This window comes from Salvelinus alpinus, chromosome 8, assembly GCF_045679555.1.
Source record: "Salvelinus alpinus chromosome 8, SLU_Salpinus.1, whole genome shotgun sequence".
NCBI classification, from domain to species: Eukaryota; Metazoa; Chordata; class Actinopteri; order Salmoniformes; family Salmonidae; genus Salvelinus; species Salvelinus alpinus.
Window position 1 is genome coordinate 65,507,614 of NC_092093.1, and position 19,938 is coordinate 65,527,551.

Consider the following 19,938-nt stretch of genomic DNA (forward strand, 5'->3'; position numbering starts at 1 on the left):
TTTTTCATCCCTATCTGTCACGTTCCTGACCTGTTTTCCCTTGTTTTTGTGTTTATTTAGTATGGTCAGGTCGTGAGTTGGGTGGGTTGTCGATGTGTGATTTTTATGTTGGGATTTTGTGTGTTCGGCCTGGTATGATTCTCAATCAGAGGCAGCTGTCAATCGTTGTCCCTGATTGAGAATCATACTTAGGCAGCCGGGGTTTCACGTGTGTTTTGGTGGGTGTTTGTTCTTGTGTCAGTGTTTCGCCACGCGGGACTGTCACGGTAGTTATTTTGTATCGCATATTGTTTTGTTATATATTAAATCACTATGGAAACTAACCACTCTGCGTATTGGTCCGATCCTTCTCGCCTCTCCTCGTCCGAGGAGGAGGAAGAAAATGACTATCGTTACACTATCATTGTCCGCGTGGTCTGCGAAACCACAACCTTCTAGCTACTTTACCATGTAATGCTTACATTACGAAGATCCGTTTCTAAAACGGCATGCAGTAGGCCTATCTAAGGCTCTGATCTGTCCTAGGAGTGAGGGTAAACAGTATGCATGTTCTCTGCTATCCACTTTATGTTTTAGTTAATATTTTGGGTATAGGGGAGGGTCACAAATTATTTTTCGAGTGTTAAGGGAGGGTAAAATATATATATGTTACTGAAGGGAGGGCCATCCATTTTCATTTCAGATAGGTCCAATTTTCTCCAGGTATGCCTCATTATAAATAATGTACAATGATTTATTGTCGACATTTAAAAAGTTTGCATTGAAAATAGATGCGACAATTGCCTGCAAGGGTGCATTTCCATTTAACTGTCTTGTGTTGATAAATACTGGTGGACATAATGAAGTCACACAAATGTTTCCATTACCATTTAAGCCAAATTAATAAATTGGCGACAGCCTGTATGCCCTCCTACCTAGCTGTTTCATATCTGAGGTAGCCCGCGAAAGCCAGCATGGATAGAACGCAGTAATTGACTAATATACAGTGCATTCGGATTAAATAAAATGTTTTCCTCATCAATCTACACACAATACCCCATAATGACAAAGTGAAAACAGGTTTTAGACATTTTTGCACATGAATAAAAACCAGAAATACCTTATTTACACAAGTATTCATACCCTTTGCTATGAGACTCGAACTTGAGCTCAGGTGCATCCTGTTTCCATTGATCATCCTTGAGATGTTTCTACAACTTGATTGGAGTCCACCTGTGGTAAAAGGCACACACCTGTCTATATAAGGTCACACGGTTGACAGTGCAAGTCAGAGCCATAACCAAGCCATTAGGTCGAAGGAATTGTCCATAGAGCTCCAAGACAGGATTGTGTAGAGGCACAGATCTGGGGAATGGTACCAAAAAAATACTGCGTGATTGAAGGTCCCCAAGAATACAGTGGACTCCATTTTCCTTAAAAGGAAGAAGTTCAGAACTACCAAGACTCTTCCTACAGCTGGCTGCCTGGCCAAACTGAGCAATCGGGGGAGAAGGACCTTTCTCAGGGAGGTGACCAAGAACCCGATGGTCAATCTGACAGAGCTCTAGAGTTCCTCTGTGGAGATGGGAGAACCTTCAAGAAGGACAACCATCTCTGCAGCACTCCACCAATCAGGCCTTTATGGTAGAGTGGCCAGATGGAAGCCACTCCTCTGTAAAAGGCACATGACGGCCCGCTTGGAGTTTGCCAAGTGGCACCTAAAGAATTCTCAGCCCATGAGAAACTAGATTCTCTGGACTGATGAAACCAAGATTGAACTCTTTGGCCTGAATGCCATGCGTCACATCTTGAGGAAACCTGGCACCATCCCTACAGTGAAGCATGGTGGTGGCAGCATCATGTTGTGGGGATGTTTTTTAGCAGCAAGGACTGGGAGATTAGTCAGGATCGAGGGAAAGATGAATGGAGCAAAGTACAGAGATTCTTGATGAAAACCTGCTCCAGAAACTCAGGACCTCAGACTGGGGCGAAGGTTCATCTTCCAACAGGACAACGCAGGAGTTGCTTCGGAACAAGTCTCTAAATGTCCACGAGTGGCCCAGCCAGAGCCCGGACTTGAACCCAATCTAACATCTCTGGAGAGACCTGAAAATAGCTGTGCAGCGACGCTCCCCATCCAACCTGACAGAGCTTGAGAGGATCTGCAGAGAAGAACGGGAGAAACTCCCCAAATACAGGTGTGCCAAGCTTGTAGTGTCATACCCAAGAAGACTCAAGGCAGTAATCGCTGCAAAAGGTGATTCAACAAAGTCCTGAGTAAAGGGTCTGAATAGTTATTTAAATGTCATATTTCCATTTTTTTTAATACATTTTCAAAAATGCCTGTTTTGCTTTGTCATTATGGGGTATTGTATGAGGCGAAAAAACTATTTAATACATTTTAGAATAAGGCTGTAACTTAAATTTCCACAGGCAGTGCCATGGTGAAACTTGCATTCCTGTAGATTTGAAATAATTGGATGGTGAAACTTAATAGCCAACCAGAAAAGCAATTCAGGCATTCTTGAAAGTCAGGATAATCCTTGTCCTGCAAAGAAACATTATTTTTATAGAATTTTTTTCTATTTTACAAGCAGTAGGCATTTTGAATTAAATGTGGAGTGGAGCTTATAGTTACATATTCGGCAATCATAATTTATCTAAAAAACACAGTCTCCATCATCATTTGTTGCAATAAAGAAATAAAAAAAATCTACCTGTCGAACTCATAAAAATGTTGTCTGTCTTTAGAAAATGTCTCCTATATGTCGTTTCCATTACACAAGTCGCAATGTTTTTTTTGCGAAATTGCTTTTGTAGAATAAACCTGTGTCAATGGAAACCTGCCTAATGCCATGTTGATCTGAGCCTTGCTTTTGGAAAACCACTCCCCGACGATCGTCTACAGTCAGTTGCTTTAGCCTTACTACTCAAACGATCCCACTATCTGGCTGCTGCTTGTGGCAACATCATCTAGCTGAGTCTACCTTTCAATTTTAAAGTCTATCTTAAAAAACCTCTTAAGGATCGGAACCTTTTTTTAATATTCGCCTAAAATGACGTACCCAAATCTAACTGCCTGTAGCTCAGGCCCTGAAGCAAGGATATGCATATTCTTGATACCATTTGAAAGGAAACACTTGTGGAAATGTGAAGAATTTAGGAAAATACACTGCTCAAAAAATAAAGGGAACACTTAAACAACACAATGTAACTCCAAGTCAATCACACTTCTGTGAAATCAAACTGTCCACTTAGGAAGCAACACTGATTGACAATACATTTCACATGCTGTTGTGCAAATGGAATAGACAAAAGGTGGAAATTATAGGCAATTAGCAAGACACCCCCAATAAAGGAGTGGTTTTGCAGGTGGTGACCAGAGACCACTTCTCAGTTCCTATGCTTCCTGGCTGATGTTTTGGTCACTTGAATGCTGGCGGTGCTTTCACTCTAGTGGTAGCATGAGACGGAGTCTACAACCCACACAAGTGGCTCAGGTAGTGCAGCTCATCCAGGATGGCACATCAATGCGAGCTGTGGCAAGAAGGTTTGCTGTGTCTGTCAGCGTAGTGTCCAGAGCATGGAGGCGCTACCAGGAGACAGGCCAGTACATCAGGAGACGTGGAGGAGGCCGTAGGAGGGCAACAACCCAGCAGCAGGACCGCTACCTCCGCCTTTGTGCAAGGAGGAGCAGGTGGAGCACTGCCAGAGCCCTGCAAAATGACCTCCCGCAGGCCACAAATGTGCATGTGTCTGCTCAAACGGTCAGAAACAGACTCCATGAGGGTGGTATGAGGGCCCGACGTCCACAGGTGGGGGTTGTGCTTTCAGCCCAACACCGTGCAGGACGTTTGGCATTTGCCAGAGAACACCAAGATTGGCAAATTCGCCACTGGCGCCCTGTGCTCTTCACAGATGAAAGCAGGTTCACACTGAGCACATGTGACAGACGTGACAGAGTCTGGAGACGTCGTGGAGAACGTTCTGCTGCCTGCAACATCCTCCAGCATGACCGGTTTGGCGGTGGGTCAGTCATGGTGTGGGGTGGCATTTCTTTGTGGGGCCGCACAGCCCTCCATGTGCTCGCCAGAGGTAGCCTGACTGCCATTAGGTACCGAGATGAGATCCTCAGACCCCTTGTGAGACTATATGCTGGTGCGGTTGGCCCTGGGTTCCTCCTAATGCAAGACAATGCTAGACCTCATGTGGCTGAAGTGTGTCAGCAGTTCCTGCAAGAGGAAGGCATTGATGCTATGGACTGGCCCGCCCGTTCCCCAGACCTGAATACAATTGAGCACATCTGGGACATCATGTCTCGCTCCATCCACCGACGCCACGTTGCACCACAGACTGTCCAGGAGTTGGCGGATGCTTTAGTCCAGGTCTGGGAGGAGATCCCTCAGGAGACCATCCGCCACCTCATCAGGAGCATGCCCAGGCGTTGTAGGGAGGTCATACAGGCACGTGGAGGCCACACACACTACTGAGCCTCATTTTGACTTGTTTTAAGGACATTACATCAAAGTTGGATCAGCCTGTAGTGTGGTTTTCCACTTTAATTTTGAGTGTGACTCCAAATCCAGTCCTCCATGGGTTGATAAAGTTGATTTCCATTGATCATTTTTGTGTGATTTTGTTGTAAGCACATTCAACTATGTAAAGAAAAAAGTATTTAATAAGAATATTTCATTCATTCAGATCTAGGATGTGTTATTTTAGTGTTCCCTTTATTTTTTTGAGCAGTGTATAACACATTAGATCTGGTAAAAGATAATACAAAGAAAGAAAAAAAACATTTTTTTGTACCATCTTTGAAATGCAAGAGAAAGGCCATAATGTATTATTCCAACCCAGGTGCAATTTAGATTTTGGCCACTAGATGGCAGCAGTGTATGCGCCAAGTTTTAGACTGATCCGATGAACCATTGCATCTTTGTTAAAATGTTTGTATCAAGACTGCCCAAATGTGCCTAATTTGTTTATTAAAAACTTTTCAAGTTCAAAACTGTGCACTCTCCTCAAACAATAGCATGGTATTCTTTCACTGTAATAGCTACTGTTAATTGGACAGTGCAGTTAGATTAACAGGAATATAAGCTTTCTGCCAATATCAGATATATCTATGTTCTGGAAAATGTTCTTGTTACTTACAACCTCATGCTAATAATTCATCATTGGTTTTAGTTTCAGTTCTAGTTTACTATAATAACCTTGAGGGGAACAATGAAAAAAAGCAGTGGAACTGGCTTTGAGGTTCAGAATTGAATTTGAGGGCTATAGAACACATGAGATGTGGTTTGTAAAATGAAAATATTGAATGTTTTGTGCATACTGTAGACACTACTACCACAGATAGAACAATGAGACAGATATTTCTGTTCATTGAAAATATTTCACTGGATGTATAAATGTGAAGCATCCGCTTGGCGTTTCCAAAGCCAAGTGTCTGGCAGTGGGAAGAGGTGTCATACTTGAGTAAAAAGTAAAGATACCTTAATATAAAATGACTCAAGTAAAAGTAACCCAGTAAAATACTACTTGAGTAAAAGTCTAAAAGTATAAGATTTAAATGTACTTAAGTACAGTGGTGTACTCAATTGTCATTCTTGAGTAAAAGTACAAAGTAAAAGTAAACGCTATACATCAAATTCCTTATATTTAGCAAACCAGATGGCACAATTTCCTTTTTTATAACTTTTTTGACAGCTAGTGGCAACTCCAACATTTAGACATAATTTACAAAGGAAGCATTTATGTTTAGTGAGTCTCTTGATAAGTGTGCGAATTTGATATTTTTCCTGCACTGCTAAGCATTCAAATTGTAACTAGTGTCAGGGAAAATGTATGGAGTAAAAAGTCCATAATTTTCTTTAGGATTGTAGTGAAGTAAAAGCAGAGAAAAATATAAATAGTAAAGTACAGACTCCCCAAAAAACTACTTAAGTGGTACTTTAAACTATTTTTTACTTAAGTACGTTACATGGCTGGCAGTGGGAGAAGATGCAATGAGATGGATTTTGGCCGATTTTCTGCTTATTTTCTATTATCGATGAAACAATTGATCTCACTACAGTTCTGTTCCCAAAACTAAAATATGAACAGAGTGGACAAAATTGTATAGACTTTACCCTTTGCTAAAGTTAAAAAAAAGTGCATTGTTTAGGAGTGCAAAGGCGAATTTAGTTCATGCACACGCGCATTTCACAGTTAAATAAAGGTTAAATAAATAAAAAATGCACACGCGCACTTTAAACTAGGCGTGCCCTAACGGAAATATGCGCCAATAGGATCTCGCTAGCTCGTGCTTGGCTCTAACCACCTCCTTGCTAGTTATGCCCACTATGACTCATTCGTTCCCATTTGAAACGACGGGTTTTGGTCAATCTTGGTTTAGTTATAAAAACCTTTGCTATTACTGTATGAGCAAACTGAACTAACTGAACGAGGCCGATTCGTCTCCCGTGCCATCTACCAATGAGCGTATGAGAGGGGCGGGACTTAGTAAACTGGATAACCCTAGCGAAGAGGAGGGCTCCTTCTCAATAATCTAAGTGGCTCCCTCTCCTTGTCGACCTCCCTACATGATTACAAGTCAGTAAACTCAGTGTAGCTGTAAAGTATGTACAAGAGGATGAACAAGAATTAGATTTTACTGTCATGGGTAAGATGTCAATTGAATACTCAGCAAAGAGCTAGGGAGAATAATTGCTTACTCCTCGCGTCCTCTCTCCTCTCTCCTTCCCAAAACCCATTAGATGAGAGCCACTTCTCCTTCAATGAGTTTTGAGAAGGAGAAGGAAGCTAACGCAATGAGTAAGCAATTATTCTCCCTAGCTCTTTGCTATCAGTGCATATAGAGAAAAGGTGATGAGAGGAAGCGACTTTAGACTCTTGAGACTATATCCGACCATAACAAGGTTTCCATGCCATGACCAGAATAAAAATAAAGCAGATATTTACTTTATACACTGTTTTCTACAATATAAAACACATCCACCGTTTAGTACATTGCTTTGTGATTTGTATATAACGGTTTTGCTACCAATATTTACTCATATCTACTGAAATTGTACATGACACATTTGCTCATGGATTATTAAATATGGTATTACCATGATGAGTCGTAATTGTAAATAGTTGCACATACATGTGGCACCAGGTAATAGAGTAAACACTTCGCATCTACATCTTTGCTAGGCATTTGTATCGTCGATAACCAAGAGAACAAAGGAAACTTCTCCACATGTCCCCCATTCCAGGGCCCCGTTGTAGCGCGGCCTATCATTGGCCAGCTCCCTGATACAATCCGACCCATCGCAATGCACCGTAGTGAGAATCTTGAATATCGGCCGCGGTGATTGGCCCATATGTTTGGCGCTCGTTGAAGCTGCAGTGGCCGGAGTGGGCGGCGAATGTGAGTGAAAGAGACGGAGAGAGACGTTTGAATAGTTGCTGAGGCGGAAATATAGAAATTGAGAAACTGTTCAGTAAAACAGTATATTTTACAAGACGTTAATTCCGCATCAAACTATCCGTGTTATTTCCATTGGGAAGTACATACCAGAAAGAAGCGTAGCGAGCCGGTGTTGTTCGCTAGCTAGCTAGAGGACGCGCGAGGTGAATTGACTCCCCCTTTCTCTCGCTGCTAACGAGCTAGCCAACAAAACATAGTAACGTTAGTAATCCAATCCCGATCAACGAAAGATTCTCGCTTGGTGCGTGTCGGATAGATCCCGAGTCACTTCATTGAATGAGGACTGACCCCCCTCTGCAGGTAGGAAATGCTGTCAAAATATACAATTATTTCCTCTGAAAAAAATAAATAATAGCCACATATGTAACGTTAGCTAGCTATCTCTGTCTTGGTCGCTAGTTAGCTTGCTAGCTAACCGGTTAGCTAGGTATGGAAGGTTCATGTTAGAGTTGACACATTTATTCCCTTGTTTGATCTGGCTGTTATCTTTGTAAATTATGCCAATAAGTTAGCCAGCCAATTAATGTGGCAAGATGACAGTTGTGTAACGTTACTTCACGTTGCAAATTAACTGGAGTGTTTGTCTGCGGTGGAGGCGCGGAAGGGTTTAACTTTCTTCACTTCAAATCGTACCAGGTTTACACGTTGATTCCCAACATTGAACTTTATTGAACTGTGTAGCGGTGTCATTCATCTTTTTAGCATTAGTTAGCTAGCTAAATCGAATTATTTGGCAGGATGGTTTGAAATTGACATTTAGCTAGCTAACATCTGAATTGGGAAATGTGCATGATACTAGCTAGCTAGTGTTCGCTACAATTCTATCAAAAAAATTGTCACATTTGACATGACAGCAATCGATTTGGCGACAGCAATAAAATCAAAGCGGAGTGATCAGAATTAGGTTCTAATGTGTGTCACTCGAGGCAGTTGAGAGCGAAAGGTGAAAGCCTTCCCTACTCTGATATACTTGTTGTTCTTCACATTTCCAATAGGGGCGCTATTTAGCCACTTGCCACTACATACCAGTAATATGGCACTAGTCTAGTACAGAATAGAACTCGCCAGCTTGTAGTCCTAAAAACCGGAAATGATTTACCTCTGGTTCGTTTAGACCAGGGGTGTCAAACTCATTTCGCATCGTGGGCCACATACGGCCTAGGGAGATGTCAAGTGGGCCGGACCATTAAAATTATACCATACTCTGCTATAAATAACCAAAATATCATGTCTTTCCTTTGTTTTGGTGTAAAGAAGCACAAGAACATTAGGAAAATATTGAAATTTAATGAACTATCCTTTTACAAAACATTTCATGAAACACCTCATATTTCCTTAGACAAATGTGCAATTTACTTTTATCATTCACAAATATGCATTGCAACTGATCCCACTGATTGTACAAAGGCACAAAACTTTAATTGGTACTGAAAAATATAGTAATGCACTTTAAGATTAAATGAGACTTTTAAAGAAAGGAATTTTTAAACCACTTACACATACGCATATAAAATCTAAATGTAATCCCTGCGTACACCTTACAAACTAAGGAGAGTGATTTTAAATGTGTAATGAAGAAAGTGTTCGCCTGTCCTGTAAATCTGTAAACTTCATACATGAAACATACATACACATACAATACATACTGAAAATTTATGGAGTTGTATGAACAGTAGAATTCCATCACACAACTTTTGTTTTGAAGCTGCTGACTAACATTAAAGTGCACATTTTTTAAATCACCACAGTAAGGATTCATCTTCACAGAGCTGTATTCTTTCAATGCAAACAGTATCTAAGGCAGCATTTTAAAGGTACCGAAATACCGAAACTTGTTGCAAACACACCAAGCACGAAGGTTTTCCGTGCATCTCTGTAAATAAATAGGACGTGGTCCATTTTTCTTTGAAAATTCTACACTCCTTATCTACTTTTCTCCGTTTGGATAACGACATTTTGGCTAATGAGGGTGTAGCGGAGAGGTAGAGACCAAGGTATTAACAACGTCGTAACAAGCAGCAGATGGCGCATTGATACCGTCTGCTGTTTTCAGTCTGTCTCAGTGATGCGGCTTGTCTTCTACTCTGATGGAAAGAGTGCGCCCCTTAGCGGATAATCCATGAATTGCAGCGAATTAAAAATATTAATTCCATGTCTTTTATGCATTTTTTCCACTTTCAAATTATCCTGCGGGCCTGATCGAACCTCCTTGGGGGCCGGTTCCGGCCCGCGGGCCGTATGTTTGACACCCCTGGTTTAGACATTTCTATGGGGAAGGAATAGGGTTTTTGAATAACCGCCGATAATAAGGTCTGACGTTAACACAGGCTTATGAGATCTTATACGTTTTGTTCTATAATGGTAATATCAATCAGTTAACATTACCTTTATGAAGTCTTTATTTGCGTTATATTTTTTAAAGTATTACATAAATGCTTCAAAATTCACAAAGTGATGTTAGATGATGAAGATTGTCTCATAGAACAAAACGTATAAGATCTCCTAACCTGTGTTTACCACAGACACAGGCCTTATTTTGGGCTTTTATCCAAAAACCGTGTGAAAAAAAAAAAAAAAACTTTGTTCAACGAACCATGGAGGAGTTAGTGCCTACAAAAAAAGACGCCATTACTATTGCTCTCTATTACCTTTTAATTATAAGATTGTTAATTGTCCCCTCCATCTTTGAGTATTGAGCCCTTCAATCTAACATATGAACATGTTTGTTCATATGATTTGACAAATAATTTTCTGTGATGTGTAATTCTACAGTAAGTCATACTCCTTTCCTCTATGCGTGGCGAAGCCCTAAACATGAGCATCCAGTGTGGTGACTGGTGTAATAAGGTAACAGATTTTCATGGCAGCACCGGATACTGTATTTCCTCAAGGGAGGGGATCCATTGGGTTAGACCCACCCAGGCAGGACAGATGCACAATATCAGTGCAGATTAAGAAAAGGATACATTCTAGTCATGCATCCTCTAGAGTCTAGACAGAGCTATAGGCAGTGGTCTTTCTAGCAGTATGTGATCAGTACGTTGTTTTGGCCAATCACAGACAATGCAATGTATTTATTATGTTTAGTCTGCAGGGTTTTTCTGGGTAAAAATGGTAGTGGGGGTGGGGCCATGGGCTTGGCCAATGGTGCAGTCACTGACCTAAAATGTTAGAGGCCCTCCTGTTGGCCGCAGTGACTAATGTAGCTGTTTTAAAGATCATGTCCTGCAATTCTACACATTTTGCCATGAGGCTAAGAGAAAAAGGTGCCGTTTTAAAGCTAATTTCGTGCCGTGGGGCTGAGATAACATGTTGCCGTTTTAAAGTTGATTTCCTTCAATTCTACACATTTCACCATGGCTTATGCTATCTGAGTGACTCAAACATTATAACAAATCAATGGGTGCCCCATGCCATGACAAAAATACTCCTGAATGCATAATTTTGGGAATTTGACTGGCTAGTGTTTATTTTGGTGATTGTTAGTTCTAAGATTATCTTATAAAAAAGATACAGGTCCATTATCTTTTCTACGTACTTTATATCTGGTTTTAGTCATTTTAATTTTACACTGAAACATTTTTCCATCCCCCAAATTATAAAATAAATATATAATTGTACTGTTTGGACATAGGAGGCTGGAAAAAACACTATGCAGGAAAAAAAACCTGAGTGTGTAATGTACAGTGTCTATTTTGTATACAGCAGTACTGTGTTGGTAAGACAATTTCCCCTTGGGGACATTAAAGTTCATCCTATTCTAGACAGCAGTCACGTAGCAGACGCACAACTCTAATTTGATTTCTGTTGCCAATGACTTGGAACTAGGGCCCTCTCCAGCATCCGTTTCTCCAGGCCTTATTGAGCAGAGAGACGCGGATGTTATTATGGAGACTTCAATACTGTGTTTAGTTGGAACTGAGCATGTGTAATGGAAGCCAGCAAAGACTGATTTGTGATTTATGTTTTACCCCAAGTAAATGGACAATGAATTTGAAACATGCAACCAGAAATTAGTTTGGGGGTGTTTCCCCTTATTTGCATGACTATGAACTGGCCTGGCATGACTGTCTCAGTGCAGCTGTAGAAAGGGAGTAGAGGTGGGAATAGAAACTGAAACAGCCGTTGACTCTGAAGAGACTGTGCGTGCGCCCTTATCAACATGTTCAATGACCAGCTATGGGGTCCAAAGCTCAGTTGTGTGTTTTCATGTCAACTCTTTGCCTTTACTCTTGTACAGTTCATGGTTCTAAAGCTGTGTGTGTGTTCCAGGTTGACCATGGTGCTGACAGGGAAGCGGTCTGAGAAGGGACCAGTGTGTTGGAGGAGAAGGGTGAAGTCTGAGTACATGAGGCTACGCCAACTCAAACGTTTCAGACGGGCTGATGAGGTCAAGGTACCTATATGCAAACAAACATTATATATATATATCACTCTCTCTCTCTCACACACACACACACACACACACACACACACACACACAGGTTTCTGACAGTGTCTCCCCCCCCCAGAGTATGTTTAACTCTAACCGTCAGAGGATCTTGGAGCGGACAGACATCCTGAACGCTGAGTGGAAGACAAGAAGGATCCAGCCCGTTCACATCATGACATCTGTTAGCTCCTTACGAGGGACCAGAGAGGTCAGCGCATGTTTCACACACAACACACACCTATCCAGAGATATTGAAATCTACGTTACCAGTTTACTGTTTTTCACCATTTAGGACTTTTTACACTTCTCTTTCCAGTGAAGGCTTATCTGAGTCCTCTAGTGTGTGTGGTCTTGTCTCCTACAGTGTACGGTGGACAGTGGTTTCTCTGAGTTCTCCAAACAGGTGATACCTCTGAAGACGCTCAACGCTGTAGCCTCTGTCCCTGTCATGTACTCCTGGTCCCCGCTACAGCAGAACTTCATGGTAAACACGCACACACACACACACTGCTACAGCAGAACTCCATGGTAAACACGCGCACACACACACTGCTACAGCAGAACTCCATGGTAAACACACACACTGCTACAGCAGAACTCCATGGTAAACACACACACACACACACTGCTACAGCAGAACTCCATGGTAAACACGCGCACACACACACTGCTACAGCAGAACTCCATGGTAAACACACACACACACTGCTACAGCAGAACTCCATGGTAAACACACACACACTGCTACAGCAGAACTCCATGGTAAACACACACACACACTGCTACAGCAGAACTTCATGGTAAACACGCACACACACACTGCTACAGCAGAACTTCATGGTAAACACGCACACACACACACTGCTACAGCAGAACTTCATGGTAAACACGCACACACACACTGCTACAGCAGAACTTCATGGTAAACACGCACACACACACTGCTACAGCAGAACTTTGTGGTAAACACACACACACACACACACTGCTACAGCAGAACTTTGTGGTAAACACACACACACACACACACTGCTACAGCAGAACTTTGTGGTAAACACACACACACACACACTGCTACAGCAGAACTTTGTGGTAAACACACACACACACACACACTGCTACAGCAGAACTTCATGGTAAACACGCACACACACACGGCTACAGCAGAACTTCATGGTAAACACGCACACTGCGCAATACTAAGCTTGTTCTGACACGTGCACTAGAAACGCAGTTATCCAACCCGATGCCGTAGTCTAGTTCTGACTTGATGATAATGACGTCACAGACTATAATGGAGTTGTCCTGACACACCTGGTCTGCCTTGTAGGTAGAAGACGAAACGGTTCTCCACAACATCCCCTACATGGGAGACGAGATTCTGGACCAAGACGGAACCTTCATAGAAGAACTCATCAAGAACTACGATGGCAAAGTTCACGGAGACCGGGGTAAGACATGCACGTGTGTGCGCACACACACAAATATTTGATATGATCAAATCTTGTGTTTTTGGATGTGTGGTGTGTATTCATGTTAAATGACTGTGTGTGTTTCCAGAGTGCGGCTTCATCAATGATGAGATCTTTGTGGAGCTGGTGGGTGCCCTGACCCAGTACAGTGACAACGATGATGAGGATGATGATGAAGAAGAGCAGGAGTTTAAGCTTGAGAAGGTGGAGCTCTGTGAGGCGAAGGACCACCTGGCCGAGGACCCCCGAAAGGAACCCCTGATCAACACTGACAGTAAGACAGACGGCCACTTCCATCATCCAACCGAGAATAGATATGGGCCCTATCCCAAAACCATTCCCTTAAACCTTTATCGCACAGATCTCTCCCCTAGTTCCCTTCCCTAGGTCCTTGTCCTTTCAGATCTTTATCTCTACTTACGCTCTCCTGTGTGGGCTGACGCGGTGACTGTTGGTAGAAATTGTGTGTGTAACCCCTTTGTCCTCTGCTTGCAGGCCAAGGCAGTAGTGACAGCTCTAAGAAGTTTCCGTCTGATAAGATCTTTGAAGCCATCTCCTCAATGTTCCCTGATAAGGGCTCAACAGAGGAACTTCGAGAAAAGTAACTACCCCTCTCTTTGTGTGTGTTTCATATAAAGTGTGTGTGTATTAGGGCTGTGATGATGGAGTTTGGAGTAACAATTAATTGTCATGCAAATGGACACGGTTATTGTATTTTATTTTATTTCTGAGCTTGTACTGTACATAATGCATATTTGCAAATGAGGTTTGTCATACCTAATGAATACAACACAGCTTTGATGGCACCCTGTCTCTCAAACTAATGTTTGGAGCTTTTGGAAATGAACCTTCTCTCAACTGTGCCGTTCTGGTCGTAAAACCATTACCAACTTTACCCTCTTTTTTTTTTTTTTATATATAAATTTTTATCCCCTTTTCTCCCCAATTTTCGTGGTATCCAATCGCTAGTAATTACTATCTTGTCTCATCGCTACAACTCCCGTGCGGGCTCGGGAGAGACGAAGGTCGAAAGTCATGCGTCCTCCGAAGCACAACCCAACCTAGCCGCACTGCTTCTTAACACAGCGCGCCTCCAACCCGGAAGCCAGCCGCACCAATGTGTCGGAGGAAACACCGTGCACCCGCCCCCTCGGTTAGCACGCACTGCGCCCGGCCCGCCACAGGAGTCGCTGGAGCGCGATGAGACAAGGATATCCCTACCGGCCAAACCCTCCCTAACCCGGACGACGCTAAGCCAATTGTGCGTCGCCCCACGGACCTCCCGGTCGCGGCCGGCTGCGACAGAGCCTGGGCGCGAACCCAGACTCTGGTGGCGCAGCATAGCACTGCGGTGCAGTGCTCTAGACCACTGCGCCACCCGGGAGGCCATAACTTTACCCTCTTGATGTAAAAAAGAAAAACTGCTATTGGGTAAACTATATCTATTGAATACTATATCTACTATATCTGTTGAATTTCCCCTATTACTAAAATGAATCTATGAAAATTATTATGACGATCATTCTTTTAGCTCAGTTATTGTCCATAATTGTTGGTTACATGATAATACGATTATTGTGCCAGCCCGTGTGTGTCAGTAGTGCATATTCCTGTCCTGCCTCAGATCTAATGGTGTGTGTGTGTGAGTGATCAGGTACAAGGAGCTGACAGAGCCCCAGTTGCCCGGTGCGTTGCCTCCAGAGTGTACTCCTAACATGGACGGTCCCAACGCTCGCTCCGTTCAGAGGGAACAGAGTCTACACTCCTTCCACACACTCTTCTGCCGACGCTGCTTCAAATACGACTGCTTCCTGCACCGTGAGTGTACGGACACAGACACACCCACTCTCTCTCACCACATTTGGACTGTTCTGCACCAACACTCTGACTTCACTATGACCACTTATCTTTCTCGTCTTTGTATCTCTCTCTCCAGCCTTCCATGCGACTCCTAACACCTATAAGCGTAAGAACATGGAGAATCTGGTGGACAGTAAACCCTGTGGTGACGAGTGCTACATGTACCTGGTGCAGGCAAGTACACTCAGACACACACTCAGACACACACTCAGACACCTTCAGTTCTGACTGTTGTTCTATGGTGGTTGTCTAGGATGGATTGGTGAGGGAGTATCCTGACGGCATGGCAACCGAGAGGTCCAAGACCCCTTCCAAACGCCCAGTGAGCCGTCGCCGGGGACGACCCAGCGGCAACAGCCGGCCCAGTACACCAACCGTCTCCACGGATACCAAAGACACGGACAGCGAGCGAGAGGGGAAAGACGACGATAACGACGATGATGATGATGATGATGACAAGAAGGACGAGACCACCAGCAGTTCAGGTACATACACACGTGTGCCAGCCAAACACCATACCCAGTCGTATGCACACACCCACACACTAACCATTGCCTTTTGTGTAATCCAGAGGGTAACTCACGGTGCCAGACTCCAGTGAAGTTGAAGCTGACGTGTGACCCTCAGGTTGTTGATTGGAGCGGAGCCGAGGCTTCACTCTTTAGGGTTCTCATCGGAACCTACTACGACAACTACTGCGCAATAGCACGGCTCATAGGAACCAAGACCTGCAGACAGGTCTGTTTTTATCACCAAAGCACCTATGCATTTCTCTAGCTTTCTCTCCCATGACTTCCTCTTTACTTGGCAGGTTTTATGGAAAGACCTTTTGTATATTGTCTGGTAATGGGTGTGTCTCTAGGTATATGAGTTCAGAGTGAAGGAGTCTAGTATCATCGCTCGCGCTCCGGCCGAGGACGAAGACACGCCCCCTCGCAAGAAGAAGAGGAAACACAGGTACGCCATGCCCAAATATGGACAGACTACTTCAGGGTGCAGTAATGGGCTGACTGCAGGACATAGTCAGAAGCTCTGGTTGTCAACTTCCATGGAAAAGACTACTCACAATCTCCTTTTTTAGGTTGTGGGCCACTCACTGCAGGAAGATCCAACTGAAGAAAGGTGACGATTGTCTCTAGAACTCTCCTGACATTACAGCCTCACTCAATCTTAGAATGTGATTGAATGTGTTCTTTTGATCATTGTGGTTCATTTATCAGTTTTTATCTTTGTTGTGTGACAGCGCTGACCTGTGCTTGACCCCTCCCCCTGTAGATGGTTCGTCCAACCACGTGTATAACTACCAGCCATGTGACCACCCCCGCCAGCCCTGTGACTCCTCCTGTCCCTGTGTCACTGCTCAGAACTTCTGTGAGAAGTTCTGCCAGTGCAGCTCAGAGTGTGAGGAAATGTTTTAATACTTTATTTTGATCCATAATTACATTGCAAACCAGTCCACACTCTCGAACTGTCTCTCTCTCTCTGTGTCTAGGTCAGAACCGTTTCCCGGGCTGCAGGTGTAAGGCCCAGTGTAACACTAAACAGTGTCCGTGTTACCTGGCGGTCAGAGAGTGTGACCCTGACCTGTGTCTGACCTGCGGAGCTGCTGAACACTGGGACAGCAAGAACGTCTCCTGTAAAAACTGCTCCATACAGAGGGGAGCCAAGAAGGTAACACACATACATACACACACACACACACACACACACACACACACACACACACACTTGATATCAGTAGCTCACTCTTGTGATTCCCCCCCCCCCCTCTCAGCACCTGCTCCTAGCTCCGTCTGACGTAGCAGGCTGGGGCATCTTCATCAAAGAGCCAGTTCAGAAGAATGAGTTCATCTCTGAGTACTGTGGGGAGGTGAGGCTCGGCCCTGTGTCTGTCATGGTGATGGTTTTGTTTGACTTGTGTGTAATGTACAAGCCTGTGGAAAATAATTGTTTTGTTCTCCCGTGTTGATTGTGTTTTTCTCTCCCCTCCTTGTAGATAATATCCCAAGATGAGGCGGATCGCAGAGGGAAGGTCTACGACAAATACATGTGTAGCTTCCTCTTCAACCTCAACAACGGTAACACACACGCATACAAAAGTATTGAAATACTGTTTTTGATAAACTAAGTGGGAGGGAAAGCTAATTCTTTCTCTCTCCCCACCCCAGACTTTGTAGTGGATGCTACTAGGAAAGGAAACAAGATTCGTTTCGCCAACCATTCCGTCCACCCCAACTGCTATGCAAAAGGTCAGACAATGCCATAATCACTTTCATTAGTTAATTTTGGGTGACTGTTTCCAGAGGGGATCAGACTAGGTGTGCTACGGTACTGTTTAAACCACCAGATGTATAGTATGTCAGCTGATCCAGCCAGTCTGTTGTGTATAACCTAATACACCGGCAGATGGGACCAACAGACGTTACACTCTGATGTAGAGTTTCACTGATAAGACCTCTGTTGTGCTAACAGTCTTTCTCCTATCTCTGCAGTGATGATGGTGAATGGGGACCACAGGATAGGGATCTTCGCTAAGAGAACCATCCAGACTGGAGAAGAGCTCTTCTTTGACTACCGGTCAGTATATACGGGTTACTAACCAGCCTGTCTGCAGCCATTTCAATCTGAATACCCCGTGAGGAGGGTGTCTAAAACTTGTTCCTTGTTTGGTCTCATTGACACACTTATACGTACGCATACTCACACACTTTGTGGTTGATTTGACGTCTGTAGCTAACTTGTCTTATCTCTCTCAGGTACAGTCAAGCTGATGCTCTGAAGTACGTCGGCATCGAGCGGGAATCAGAGATGCCATGATCCCCTCTTCTACCTCTAGATCAAAGGCCTTACACACGCACGCACACTTCTCTTCAGGAAACGCAAACGGCTCATTGTCGGAATCCTGGGATGCTTCAAGAATTCTGGGAAGTTTTGACCTTTTTCCCCCCACTTTGAATAGTTTTTCTACCAACAAATCTTCCTGTTCAGAGTTATGTAGGACTCATTGCTATGGTCACTAGAACAGTCTTTCCTTAATTTACAGCTAACAAACACATAAACAGGTCTTAATAAATCCACTGCGGGGATCTCTTTAGCTCTGTTATGCTTTTTATACTTGATCCAAATTCATGTACACAGTGACTCAACCATAACAAGTGGTTGTTGAACATTTTACTTAGTCCCTGACCACCAGCTAGACTAAATGCAGGTTAAAAACCTCTGTGACTGACTTTTTCCCCTTCCCCTAGCCAGTGTCCAAACCTTAGTCTCAGACCCCACAGACGCACTCTTGAATGCCGGAACATTGTTTTGAGACTATAGCCTGATATCTGAGGTGACAGTGTACGATGCATGTTGACCAGCAGCACTACCTGTTTTTGTTTTTTTCTTTGACTTCTGGTTTATTCCTAAAACTATATTCTGTCTTTCATTTCTTCAAGTTTTGAACATTTGATGACCATTGACCACCTGAGGCATGCTTTGATACAATCTCTATTCTAGATGGTGCTAACTAAGACGGTGTGATGTTCTCACATTTTAAAACTTGATGTTTTGTAAATGCCCCCAGGTATCCACTTCTGCTGTGCCTTGAATCTCGTCGTTAGAACACTGAATAGTCACTTGATTAGAGCCCTTAAGTGTTGATTTATTGATAGATGTATCCTCAATCTGGTTAATGCATGATGACGAAAGCTTCCATGTTTGTAGTCCCGGGAAGACCTCACTGCTACTATAATCTAGTGATGCCTGGTGCTTGTGAATACTGCAGACTTGAACCAATACAACCAGCCTTGAATAATGTTAAGTAATGTTCACGTCTTCACCTGCAGTGGGACGAACTGCTCCGATTTATCTCCTGTTTTTACAACTGTAACTTTGTCAACTTTTAGCAGCAACTGAGAGGGCTCTGTAGAGACCTACAGACAGATCTAGATGACTGACGGTTGTGTTTAGATGGAAGTCAGGAGCCTATCTTCTTTGTTTTAAGTAGTTTGTTGCTCATGTTAGTACAGGGGTGGGGAACTCTGGTTCTTGGGAGATCCATTGATTCAATGTCACAGCTTACACCAGGTCTAAATCGGTCTGACTGGAAAACCAGCAGATACAGCAGCTCCCGAGGACTAGTATCTCACCCATCTGTTAGGATGTATACTTCCTGAGTTGTAGAGCCAGCTGGCGTCCAGTGGGATTGGACATTACAGAATGTTCATAGAACAGCGGTGCTTCTGTCATATGGAATAGGGAAACTGCTCTATACAAATTATATATTGAATGTTGTGTAACGTTTCCTCCAGTTGTCTAGCCGGGACCACTACTGTCTGATTTCCAAGGTGCTGATTTTTACTGTCTTTACAGGGAGTATTGTTCAAAGTGATCCAGAATAAAATAAGAGGAAAATGGTGTCCAATTGTTTTTTTTTAACCACTAACAACCAAAGCCTTCTCAGATGCATTTTAAAACCACTTCAGTAATGAGTAATTTTGCAGAGTCGTGTTAAACGAGCGGTATAATTAAGCAATAAGCCACGAGGGGGTGTGGTATATTGCTAAGGGCAGTTAAGCACGACACAGCCCTTAGCCGTGTTATATTGGCCATATACCACAAACTCCCGACATGCCTCATTACTATTATAAACTGGTTACCAACGTAATTAGAGTAAAGATAAATGTATTGTCCTACCTGTGGTATACTGCTGCCAGCCAATCAGCATTCAGAGC

At 43.3% G+C, this 19,938-nt stretch overlaps 1 protein-coding gene across 3 annotated transcripts; it reads left to right on the forward strand.

The window, feature by feature from the left end:
* Positions 1 to 6,562: 6,562 nt before the first annotated feature.
* On the forward strand, positions 6,563 to 19,623 carry ezh2 (enhancer of zeste 2 polycomb repressive complex 2 subunit). 3 transcript variants are annotated; one of them, XM_071414744.1, is made up of 20 exons: positions 6,563 to 6,643; positions 11,729 to 11,852; positions 11,968 to 12,096; positions 12,253 to 12,372; positions 13,219 to 13,339; positions 13,449 to 13,634; positions 13,856 to 13,961; positions 15,015 to 15,184; positions 15,297 to 15,394; positions 15,474 to 15,705; positions 15,792 to 15,958; positions 16,083 to 16,177; positions 16,302 to 16,342; positions 16,496 to 16,621; positions 16,713 to 16,891; positions 16,995 to 17,090; positions 17,217 to 17,298; positions 17,389 to 17,469; positions 17,713 to 17,797; positions 17,977 to 19,623. In XM_071414744.1, the coding sequence occupies exons 2-20, from the start codon at positions 11,736 to 11,738 to the stop codon at positions 18,035 to 18,037; spliced, it is 2,292 nt and encodes a 763-aa protein (XP_071270845.1). In that variant the 5' UTR covers positions 6,563 to 6,643; positions 11,729 to 11,735; the 3' UTR covers positions 18,038 to 19,623. The 3 variants fall into 3 exon arrangements, with proteins under 3 accessions (XP_071270845.1, XP_071270843.1, XP_071270846.1); XM_071414742.1 differs by lacking the exon at positions 6,563 to 6,643 and adding an exon at positions 7,367 to 7,756; XM_071414745.1 differs by lacking the exon at positions 6,563 to 6,643 and adding an exon at positions 7,368 to 7,756 and having other exon boundaries at positions 15,015 to 15,178.
* The last annotated feature ends 315 nt before the right edge of the window (positions 19,624 to 19,938 follow it).

Excerpts from the sequence above, each read along its gene's own strand:
- ezh2 (XM_071414744.1), top strand. The coding sequence starts at position 11,736 with ATGGTGCTGACAGGGAAGCGGTCTGAGAAGGGACCAGTGTGTTGGAGG. Across the intron at positions 15,185-15,296 it reads CTGCTTCCTGCACCGTGAGT|CCTTCCATGCGACTCCTAAC; the intron begins GTACGGACACAG and ends CTCTCTCTCCAG. Across the intron at positions 15,959-16,082 it reads GAACCAAGACCTGCAGACAG|GTATATGAGTTCAGAGTGAA; the intron begins GTCTGTTTTTAT and ends GTGTGTCTCTAG.